Raw genomic sequence first — 12,817 nt, forward strand, 5'->3', positions numbered from 1 at the left:
CGAAAAAAAGACTACGACAACGTAGGGAAAACGTTTCTTACTAAGTTTACGTTTGCTTTTTAGCCTTTTATTCGTAGTACGAATATAATCTGGTAAAGGAGAACACACGTGAAAAACAGTAGTCACCTTCATCAAGGTGGAAAAATAAAACAGAATGTAGCCCGAGTGTTAGATTTTTGGCACAAGGTTTTCAGTAGTTATATTTTCAAGAAATGTATGAATCATACTTATATGAGAAGATTTTTTTTTCAACATTTTCCAGTTGAAAAATGGACATTTAAGAAAGCCTGGACTTTTATGTTCAGTTTTGTCCCTGCATTTTCTGAGTTCTGATGTGCTTAAATATAATTTTGTATGTTTTGGTGTAATTGTAATGCTTTGTATTTTCTGTTTTATATACATTATTTTTGTTTGATAATTCCATTTAATTTGCATATGACTTTATTTTGTAATCTCTTGATTTCTATTTAGTCTAGTGTTCATAGTTTAAGTGTCAAAAACATTACTAACACTGGGAATACCCAATTGATGACCTAAGGCAAGGTGATCATAGAAGCTCTTCACCTGTTACTCATAATTAAGATAAGTTTCAAAGAATTTTAACAACTGTTTTGGTAGAAGTTATTACATTATAATATTAAAGAAAATGTTTTTAAAAGAAACAAAACAAGGTAGAAATACGAACATTTGTCTTGTGTAAGGACTTTAATAAGTATTGTAAGTATAAAAAACCTGAAAGACAATATTGAATTTGTTAAATGCACAAAATGTGCATTCCATATCACTTTGATGAATTGTGGCATTATGTCAATTAGAAAAAGAATTATGACATTTTAGCTGTTGAATGAATCCTAATGTAGCCCTTGTTTGTTTGTTTTGTTAAGCACAAATGTACACAAAGAGTTAGTGTGTTCTGCCAACCATGGTTATCAGAATATGATTTTTAGTGTTATAAGCCCTTAGACTTACTGCTGAGCCAGTGAAGAGCTTCAGCTAATGTAAAATAATAGTTACTTATACATTTGTTTGTTACCAGGAAAGCTTGAAAAGCATTTAACAAAGCACATAGTTTTTCTCATACCTTCATCATTTCTTTGACTTTTTGATGAAACAAAATTGAAAATTAACTTTGGATGACTAATATTTATAAGATTTAATTAATCAATCTCTTTTCATTAAAAACAATTTCCAAATTTTTATCTAAAAATTCAAAATGTATTACATATTGAAATAACATAGATACATAACTGTGTGCAGCTCATTACAGCAGCTTCATAGGCACAAAGATTATAATTAGATGTTTAATAAAATTATAATGTATAATGTCCTACACTAATATAAAGACTATTTTATCACTATGTAAGAGAACAAAAATATATTTGGGTGAAAGACACTTAGGTAGAGGTGTCTGCCATGCTCTCCTTATTAACATTGACAAGTAATTCCTGAAATGGTAACAATTGAATGGTATAAAAGTGATTGATATGTGTAGCTGGCTCATGGATTATTGATATGAATTGTCACAATATGGTAGGCATTATTTATGATTAGAATGTCCCTGGTGAAAGTTCTTGACTCTTCATGTGAGAATAAACTATAAGTTGACTGTAATCTTTTAATGAGCCCAACAACTAATCAACTAACAGATTTCAATAATTACAAAGCTCTACTTACACTGTTTATATATTTTATATTGTTGCACAATTGTTTCTAACAACAAGCCATATAATTAGAATGTTTAATTAACTTGAATGAATTTTTGAGAAGTGTTTTTGCAAGGGTTTTTCTGTATGTATATACAGGGTTATCACCAAATAGTTATATTTAATATAACTTGTCACACTGTTGCATTTATAAATTGGTACGGAAAGAGTGTCCACAAACACATACTTATACACAGATACATTTTAAGCATCTGTGCATGAAATGGTTTGTAGAAGTAACCTTTTCACACTTACTTTTAGTAACTTGTACTTAAAAGGATAAAGCTATTATAACAGTATATAGGAATATCAAAGACATAACAGGTAACGGTGCACTGCTAGTGGATGCAAAAATGCTAAGAATGCTGATGTAGTTATGAAATGAGAACAGTTATTGAAGAAATGGACAGAATATATTGAAGATTTGTTCCATGACACTTGTGAAGAAAATCCATCTGTTAAGAAGAATATGACAGTTTGAAAATTCGTAAATCAGAAGTGCAAACAGTTATCAACAGAATGAAAACCAATAAAGCTACACCACCAGCTGAAATTGCAATAGAACAGATAAAATGTTTGGAAGAAATTGGTAAAGAAAAGTTAACAACTATTGTCAGTGAGGTTTATGAAAACCTTAGGATCTCAATAAATCAATCTTTATTGTGCTCCCTAAAAAACCTTGGGCCATTGAATGTGAACATCATTGGATCATCTGTTTTAATGAGTCACGTGACAAATATCCTATTAAAGGTGTTGATTATGAGAGCTAGAAGTAGAGTAACACTGGAAATTGCAAAATATCAATGTGGTTTTATTGAAGATTGTGGTACAAGAAATGCTATCTTCATGGTATGAATGCTTTTCGAGAGGGCAATACAAATGAAGAAGGACATTCTCTTGTGTTTTATTGACTGTACCAAAGTTTTTGATAGACTCAAGCCTATGGTGTTTATGAAAATGCTGGAAGAACTGGAAAATTGATGGTAAAGACTTAAGAATTTTAAAATCCCTCTTGGGACCAAACTGCAGTAGTGAAAATAGAAAATGAAGTAAGTGATTTCATCCAAACTAAGAGAGGTGTGAGACAAGGCTCTGTCTTTTTACCTGACTTGTTTAATATGTACAGTAAGAAAGTACTAAGGGACAATGAGGATTTACCAGGGCTAGTCATTAGTAGAGAATTTGAACAACTTGTGTTGTGCTGATGACACAGTTTTGATAGCCGATTCAGAAGAGAAGCTGCAGAAAATTTTAGTTAAAGTTGTTAGTGAAAGTGAGAAGCAATGTTCTCTAATTTTTTAAATCCATGTGCAGAATGAATTTTTTCATGTGCACCAATATCAATGCAGTGTGCAGATGTGCACTACCAGTTGTTTTTTTTTGGGGGGGGGGTATTTTTAGACCATCGACCCTATTGGATCATTATGCCACTTTTTACTGCTACCAGTTTGTTATTTTGCTTTAGGCCTATCGACTACCAGGGTCATTAAGGCTGTCAATATGTTGAGACTCCTCATTGTTACTGAGGATGTGCACAGTTAGAATACTGAAGTGTGTAGCACTTGATTGGTTGTTGTGTGGCTGTGCATCTTAGAGGGAATGCTGTTGAGAAAAATTTTTTAAGTATTAACTGTAAGAAAACAGAATGCATGGTAATTTCAAATAAGATCATTCCTATATGCATTGTCAAAGTAGATAAGGCAGGTCAATAAATTCAACTACCTGCAAGACTGGATAAAATCAGATGGTAAATGTGATCATGAAATAAAATGGAGAAAATAGGGATGGCAAAAGATGCCATTCTAAAAATGAAAATGATACTAACAGATAGTAAAACTTTTTTTGGGGTGAAGTTCAAAGTTTTAGGTTGCTGTATTGTATTAATTCTCATGTATGCATCAGAATGTTGGACAGTATTGCCAAGTATGGATAAGAGAATTTAAGCAATTGTGTTGTGGTTCTTAAGGTGCATTTTAAAGGTATGTTGGATAAGTCACACCTCAATTGAAGATAGTTTGTAAGAGCAGGTTTGAAGGAGGAAGCTGTTGACTAACATCAGAAAAATACAGTTGAAATTTCTTGGACATGTTATAAGGAAAGAAGAAATGAAAGTTTGTTTGAAACTGGAAATACTGAAGGAAGGAAAGACCATGGAAGATAGTGGTTGACTTATCTCAAGAGTATATGTAAATGAGTGAATGTATCAACACTGGAAATTCTTTGTGCCTCAAGGAGAAGAGAGCTCTGTGGAAGACCATAGTCACCAACATCCTGTTTGGATATATTACATAGAGAGAAAGTTCATAACTTGTTCATTGAACTTAGTGATCTATAGGTACAGGATATGTATTAGTTATTCTTCTCACACTTAAAATTAGAACCCTGTTTCATTTGAACTTACTAACAGTTAAACATGATACTACCTTTGAAACTTGCAATGCTCTTATGTTATTCTTTATATTCAGATCTGCATATCTTTATATATCTTTAGATGGCCAAAATTAAATAAATGTAGGTAAGGAATTGATATTTTTATCATGTGTTTTTAGGTCAAGCATGTTGAGAAGCAATGTGATGGAAAGTTGACAATATTGCTGAAAGATGAAAATATGATAACAGATGTTGATTGTCTTTTGTGGGCTATTGGAAGAAAGCCTAGTATTGAGTTACAGTTGATGAATGCAGTAAGTTGCTGTTTGTTATACGTAATGTTACTTCTATTGAAAATAGAATGTTTGTTGCATGTAATTCTATTGAATGCATTAAGTTAGCTATATAACATACCTAGTACTGAGTTACAGTTAGTGAATACTAAGTAGTTGTTTAACCCTCTGGGTACAGGTAAGTACGTACTCAAGTCATGATCTTTTTACAGAGTTATATTTAATTAAACTAATTTATTTTACACTAGCTGGAGTACCCGTCCTCTGGATGGAAGTTATGTAAATTCATGATTACTGAAAGGTTATTATCTTAGGACATGAAAAGTTGCTTCCATTATATGTAGTTGTAAAATGCAAAAATTCCCATAAAAACTGCAAAACACAAAATGTAAAACTGCAAGTTTGCTTGTATCTCTGCTTGAACCCAACAAACCTTCTTGGCAAATTTGGTGAAGATCCAACAACAGGGGGGGCGAAGTAGTGGTAAGAAACACAAAATCACAAAACACAAAAATTGAAAATTTTTATGTATCTCCCCATGGAACCAAAAAACCTTTATGCCCAATTTGGTGAAGATCCTTAACATGGGTGAAGTAGTGGTAAAAAAATGCCCATAAAAACTGTAAAATGCAAAACCAATAATTTGTGTCCATCTCTCCATGGACTGAATGAACCTCCATACCAAATTTGGGGAAGATCTGTCTATAGGGGGTGAAGTAGTGGTAAAAAATGCAAAAATTAAAATTTGTATGTACCCCTGCATAGACCTAATGAACCTCCATACCAATATTGGTGAAGATCCATCCACACCCTGTGAATTAGTTACATGGACATACAACAGACAGTACTGTTATATACATACACACACACACACACATATATATATATATATATATAGATGTATGTCAATAAACTTGGCATCAAAACGTAGTTTTTAAATCAATTTTTTATATTATATAAGTTATAATTTGTAAAGTAAATATTTGAATAAATTTTCAATCTTAACTTTTGTGTATCATGTGATATTTGTTCACTCTGAATTGCACAATTTATATAATCTTTCGACCTCTATTTGAGCATCTGGGTTGTAATGCAAAATTACAGGCTTATAGATATTGCTAAAACATAAGCTAACTTTATAGCCTCTAATCATCCTGTTTTACTTAGAAAGTCCAACCCAAATGGCACACCCTCCTAACACATACTGTCTTTCAAAAAATATCAGTAATTCTCTCTGACACTTACTATTACATTATTTATAACAAGTAGAGAGAGAAGGTTTTAAGTTATTGGTTTATGTGTAATACTAGGTCATTCTCACGACAGCTTTTGAGTTATTCGGTGTACAGATTCAAAGTTGCTGTCGCCAAGTGCAGCTTCACCAGCTAAGGGAATTATTTTAACACACTCATAGCTTAGTTAGAAAGCCAGTTAAATTATAATATTATAAGGATGTTGTATGCTTTGTGTGTTCAAAATTGAACATTTCAAATAAATAAATATAAAGTACAAACAACAACCCTAGCAATCCCATATTTTGAGATATGCATTCACAGGGTGATTTTTAGCTTGTTACAAAGGTTAAATAGTTAGGCATAGTTCAATGAAAATTGAAATTAAGTAAAAACATGTGTAAACTACTGCAAGCTTGAGGCTGTTTGTGATAAATAATTGTAATTTTTTGTTAAAATCTGCAGTCATTTTAGAAATAAAAAAGGGTAATTTAGATTTCATGAGTTTGTGGTGGTTACGAGGTCAGTTAAATGGACTGAGATCTTATAGTGTTAGAGTAGAGAAAATTACAAATAAAATATGAAGTTTTGCTGAAAGAACTTCATATTTATTTAGGAGGCTCTAACCATTATGTCAATAAAATTTGAAAAATACAAAATAAAAATGAAAATTGATCTTAACATAAAAATCACCTTGCATTCAGACCCTGACTCCATAAATTCACAGCCAAATCTTTAGTAAAGATACTTAATTATGTACAAAAGAACTCTTTTGTTTACTAAAAGCCTTCCTAATTTTATGAAGATATACTTACTACATTAAAAGGTATGTATAGTTTCATGGTTACATAATAGTTGCAAGGTTGATCAAAATGACTAAGTCTGTGTAGAGAGAATTAACACATCTGGTGCTCAGTTACAGTTCATGCAAAAAAACAAAAACAATGCTCCATTGAACATGGCTGGTGCATGATTTTTTCAGCATCCATACACCCCAGCTGTAGGTATTTCCAAACAGCATTTTATTCACAACACTTTACACAAGATTGTGTATACTGAGATGCAATATACTTTATTACCAGCACCAGCCTATGGACATCCAAATTAAATATAATTTAGCAGGAAAGCTTAAGCAGTTAGTGATGCAATTATCTATATAAATAATATGCTTGCATTTGGCTGTCTGGAACTTTCCTCACAAATTTCTTGATCAAACACTACCAATCTCGTTTTTTTAGAAAGGTCTGAGGAGTCTGGATTGCATATTGGCTTTTCAATTCAGAACCAATTTACCTGTTTTTTGCTTATATAGACTTTTCAAAGCAATGAGTATGGTACACGATGGCACAGTGTTGTTATCACATGATGATTGGCATTGATTTCAACTTCTTCTTTTTTGTTTTTTGCAAAGTATTTCTTATACACACTTAACCTGAATGTAATTTCCTGAAAAAAATCATTACCCTAAATACAATTTGTGGGCTTTTTTAACTTATTTGGGTCTAAAATGTGCATGTGCAGTTTGTTCACAATCACAGGCTTATCACTTTGTGAACATGTATTCATATGTTTCTGCACATTCAGCTAAGTTTGCTTTCATTACTACTTTACTTTGCAATAATTTAACTTCAGCTCATTTCATAGACTGCTATATACACCTTTTAGCTATTTTTGAACTGTTTCATACTCTGTACACTATTATAAATACCATTACTTTATTTTAGTTTTATTAAGTAAAGTTATGTCTATATGAATTTATTTGTCTGATTGCATACAATTTTTTCAAATAGACCAGAACTTATTTTTGTTTTGTTTTATTTATTTATAACACACAATGCCTGCAAGAGAGTGTATATTAAATGGCATGTGTGAAAATAATGGAAGAAGGAAAATTCAAGCAAAGGGTTTGAAAACTCTCATAAATGTTTTGCAGGTTTCTGCTAGTTAGTGTAATAAATGTCATCTTCAATAGGGATTGGTTATATTACAAGCGTGGATTAGTTAAGCAACTCTTAAAGGGTAATTTCAACTGATAAGTAGAAATTTGACCAAATATTCAAAGTCTGCAGTGATCTCTTTCAGTACCCACTAAGATTATTTCTAAAATAATTATGAAGTTCATTAATATGTGAGATTGCTCATTATAAAAGATAGATAAGCTCATCGGCTTATTGAAATGTTTTTCTTTACTTTTTTTTCTATATGAATAATAAAATTGTAAACTTGCTGAAATTATTTTTTTACTCTCTTATTCATCTATTTTTTATTTCTACTTCTGTTTTTGAAATTGTGTTTGACTTTGTTGTTTGGCAAAAAGCACACATTTGGCTGTCTGCTTTACCAACTGATTTATAGTATTATAAATTTTTTAAATTTCTTATCAATTCATTTGAGATTAACTTTTTTGTTTATTTTAATTTAGTCATCATGTTAGAATAATTGATTAGTTGAATGTAATCTTTAGTATCTTTTCAATCTTATCTAGTTGTGTGGGCACACACACTGATAATCATTAATGCATAGTCCAGGATTGTATGGATAAGTTTTTTGTAGAGCATAAGCAGGTAATGCTTGTCAATTCTGTTCCCTGCTGCAACTTCTAGTGCAGTGATACTTTTGGTAGTGGTGATTATCATTGTTTATGTGGCTAGTAAAGTTGAGGTTTCTGTAAAAGGTTATCCCCTGGTATTTCAGTATTTCTGCCTGAGGAATAGCAGTGCCTGTAAAGAATGGTGATGGTTTGTCTTCAGTAGCATTTCTGGTGTTGAGTGTGAAGAATGTGGCTTTAGCAGAGTTTATGACCATTGCACAGTTGCTCACTCTGTTAAGGGATGGTTGCACATTGATATCAATTTCAGCTTTGCTGGAACCTCTGCTGTACACCAGGATGTTGTCATCAATGATTGATACATGGCATCTGTTTGGATTGTCAAGGTGAGCTAGATCCATAGTGTAGATGTTGAAGAGGACTAGTGAGAGTGGTTATCCTCAAGGCAGACCACTGTTGATCATGATCCAGTCTTATTGCCAGCTTCCATTGCTCAGCTAATGTATATAGTTTGATGTCATAAAATTCTGAGATCTTCTTTAGGCAGTATTTTCTTCCCCTGACATTGCAGTAGCCTATCATAATGTGAAACAGGCAGAAGCTGGTGAATTTTTTGCATGCATTCTTTACCAACTCAATGTTTAGGCCTTGGTTTCTCTCTTCTACTTCTTCTGCTGGACAGTCGAGTGCCTCTGCTGAGTGCCCAATCTCTGTTGTTCCCACAGGCACCCATCTAGGCACTATTTTTTAATGTATCATTGTTTGTAAGCAATACATTAATATTCATTGTTCAAAACTTCCTCCTAGACCTGTTCATCCTAGCAATACAGTTGAGAGATTGGTAGGGAGTAGCCCATTAGAATGAAGCTGCCATCGTTAAGGTGGATGCACACTGGCCAGTAGGGTACAGATATATCCTCTAACTGTTGAGAAGCCTCCTTGATGTGGGACCTTATACTGATCATACATGCTTATAACTAGGCACATCAGCGTTGTTTTCAACCTCTGGTAAGAGAGTGCAGTAAAGTGTTCTCTCTGTGTGTTATGTGTAGCAGTATCTGGTACAACTTGCAGGTCAAAGTTGTGTTGGACATTGATCCAATATTCAGAGGTTCATCTGCCCTAATGTTGCACATATAGGCTGCAGTTGGCTAAGTCTGAGACTGATCTTACCAGCAGATTAGTCCCTGCCTCAGACTGATGCCTGAACATATACTAACATATACTTACAATTCAACTCACAGTAACTTTAATTTTAATCAAAACTAAACAATAGAGCTATAACCAACACAGAGTGGCACTGCACTAAGCCTATAAATGATCACATGATAACACTATAAGTAGAAAAAACTTTGTACTTAAAATTAAAACATGATAACTTATAGTATGCCTACATACTTGGTAACTCTGCAGTGTACTTAAACTAAACATTTGGCACTTTGTACTTATACCTGTAACTTATTGGTTTATAACAGTGTAATTAAATTTATATCTAATTATGTGGTAAACCAGTACTTATTAGCAGATGTATATATATAAAAAACACTCACAGCAACAAGTAGATCATTATAAAATTGTAAATTTTAATTGATTGGTGAGTCACACATTAGAAGATACTTTGCACTGGTCAAAGCACAGGCTCTCTTCTCTCCAGTAATTTACTGGAGTAATTTACTCATTTACTCAGGTTCTTCTTCAATAAGCTGCCATGGCCAGTTGGTTCATCAAAGTGGAGAAGTTATTCTTCACAACTACCCAGTTTCTTGTTCATCTTGGTGTGATTTTCAATTCACATTTCAGTTGGGCCTAGCATTCTCCACTTCAGAACGTCTCATTTGCAAGATCTCCTCCTTACCCTCTCCTACTGCACAAGAGATTCTATCTTTTTTGGGGACATAGGCTTCTCTCATTTTTCTTGTTTGGACCCACATATGGCATCTTCGGTGGGTTTTAATTGACCAATGGAGCTTTGTTTGGGATACCTTGAATGCTCTTCTTACCATTCCATCTACATTATTGACAGACTTTGCCTGGTGTTTGGATCAGACCAATACTACCGCAGGGGTTCCTATTCCTCCACCTCATCCAAATTGTCACCTTTTTACAGATGCTTCCCTTTCTGGTTTGGGAGTGTATCTCAACTGTCAGGAGTTTTGGGACAGTGGACTCTTACCAAATTCATTACTGTTCAGTGAGTTGTCTTTCCTGCTGTCTCTTCAGGGACAGGTGGTGATGATCACTCTGATAATTGGAAGGTGTTGTCCTATATCACCAAGCATGCAGGTACTCGGTTGAGGGACCTTTGTTTTGAGCTTTGGATCTTCTTTATGGGGGCCCACAGCTATTAAATTACTTTTCTGGCATGTCATATTCCAGGTGCCCTGAATCTTGTCACAAATCAGTTATTCTGATTCAACAAGATTCTACCAGCAGTTTGGTCTTTGAATCCTATAATTGTTTCTCATGGGGATGTCCCCAATTTGGATGCATTTGCATCTCTTCTCAACATACAACTTCCCCACTTTTAGTTGCCTGTTCCTCATCCACAGGCAGATGCAGGGGATACTCTCATTCAGAAGTGGAAGAATTATTACCTGTATGATTATCCTCCTATTTGGCTTCTTCCTCATGTCCTTTCGATCATTCTGACCACTGCTTGTCGAGTTCTGTTAGCAGTACCATATTGGTCAGCTAAGACATGGTTTCTACTTCTACAACAGCTGTTGGTGTCACCACCCATTCCTATCACTTTGTCTCCCACACTTCTTTACCTGCCTCTCTCTGGCACGTGTCAGCCTTCCCTATCACACTCTATATTCATGCATAGTTTTTGTCTCATCATTGGTGGTTTATCAGAATAAGTGGAATACTTACCTCTCTTGGTCTTCTCAACCTAACATTCCTCACTTGTCATCCTTTTTCACTTAGCTTTATATCAGGGGCCTATCAGTTTTTTTGTGGGTTACAGGGCATCTTTGTCTTCCACCTTTTGGTTTACCGAATTTGGTTCTGTGCTCCACTTTCCTGTCCTATCTGTGTTATTTCGTTTGTTTTTCATTGCTCATCCATCATGCCCTGCTTCTCTTCCAGATTGGAACCTCAATGTTGTCCTTCATGCTCTTATTCATCCTCTGTTTGAATCTTTGTTTTCTTGCTTCTTATTTCACCTTTCACTGAACTCCTTGTTTCCTTTCCCTCCATCTCCCAACTTTATGACCATTCAGATCCTGATTGCCTCCTTTGTCCATTCAGGGCTCTCAGATGGTATATGACATGCACTGCTCCCTTCCATGGTTTGTTTATTCATTGGAATCCTACCATTTCATGTGACCTCCCTTCCATTACTCTTATGGGTTGGGTTTGCCAGGTTCTTTGCTTGGTTTATTCTTCCCTTTCTCCAGATGATTGTTGCCTTTTTTTGTTTTTTCTCATCAGATCCATCACTTGGCCATGCCCCTGGCTGCCCATTTCTATCTTCCTTTGGAGGATATCACAGGTATATGGACTACCTTGTATACCTTTACATCTCAGTACCTACATCACATGGCTATTTAATGCTTTTTGGGTTTCCACTTACCTCCAGTCACCATTATGCACCCCTGTGTTTGTTTGTGTCTGGTAAGTACTCAGTATATTTTCCTTTACAGGGGCCTCTTGCTCGTCAGTTATGGATCCCACTTTGTGGCAAGTGGTGCCTGACCAGGTATAACTTAGTCTCATATCTACACTATTGTTCCTGTGGCCATGCTAGATGACTATAACGTTGAGGCTCTTCCTACTGCAGACCTGCTGTACAATTCCAGATGCCACCAGGTGTTGGTTGGTCGACTCCGTCCAATTATCATTTATGCATTGATATCAACAATTCGTATGTGACAAATCATCATATCACAGATTCATATTATGCATTCTGTAGAGATGGGGTGTTCCAGGGACCAAATGTAGTTAAATCTTGTGGTCTTTTGCTTCATAAATATGTTATTCTGGACCATACACTTATGGAGTTACATGGGTAAAGCAGACAGGGATTACTGCCCATCTCTGATGCTCTGTGATGTTGAGGCCCTTCCTTACTGCATACCTGTTGTACAATTCCAGACGCTGCCAGGTGTTGGTTGATCAACTCCACACTAACCCATGGGTAAAGCTGAAGGGAACATCTGCCCATCACTGCTGTCCCTTTGATTAAATAAATCAGGGGAGGTCTGCTTTTCAAAATAGGGTTTTGTGGTCACCCATTGCACTGTTACTGGTGCTGCAGTCCACCAGACTCTCCAATGCATTTATCACCCCTTTCTTCTGGTGGAGTATGAGAATCCTTGCCACTTATCAGTTCCTACTTACTGGGGTGGTGGACCATGGAGGCCTGTCCTCCTGAAGATACATAATACCACTCAGTTTGAGAGTAGGGTGGTGCCATTCTACTGGTATCGATGGTGTGATGGCCATCCTACTACAGACCTGATGTACAATTTCAGATACCATGTTTAGATATATATATACACCTGGAAAAAAGTTAAGCACCCCCAAATATTTTTCAAGATTGCTTATTGAAAATAAGGTTTAATTTTCATGATGTTGAGCAATGTTCATAATTTCAAACATAATTAAAAGGATGTGAGCGTTCAGGTGTGACATTTAAATCAGGCGCATTTTTTCCCACGTGCAACT

The 12,817-nt window shown here is 34.8% G+C and overlaps 1 protein-coding gene across 2 annotated transcripts in view; it reads left to right on the plus strand.

Annotated features, from left to right (window-relative positions):
- Positions 1 to 12,817, plus strand: part of LOC106464004 (glutathione reductase, mitochondrial-like) — a 73,691-nt gene that overhangs the window by 47,124 nt on the left and 13,750 nt on the right. For both annotated transcript variants that reach the window (XM_022391659.1, XM_013924107.2), the window contains one exon: positions 4,253 to 4,387. In XM_022391659.1, the coding sequence (XP_022247367.1) occupies positions 4,253 to 4,387 (135 nt within the window). The remainder of the gene's footprint in view (positions 1 to 4,252; positions 4,388 to 12,817) is intronic.

The sequence above is a fragment of the Limulus polyphemus genome, unplaced genomic scaffold, assembly GCF_000517525.1.
Source record: "Limulus polyphemus unplaced genomic scaffold, Limulus_polyphemus-2.1.2 Scaffold1538, whole genome shotgun sequence".
Classification (NCBI taxonomy): domain Eukaryota; kingdom Metazoa; phylum Arthropoda; class Merostomata; order Xiphosura; family Limulidae; genus Limulus; species Limulus polyphemus.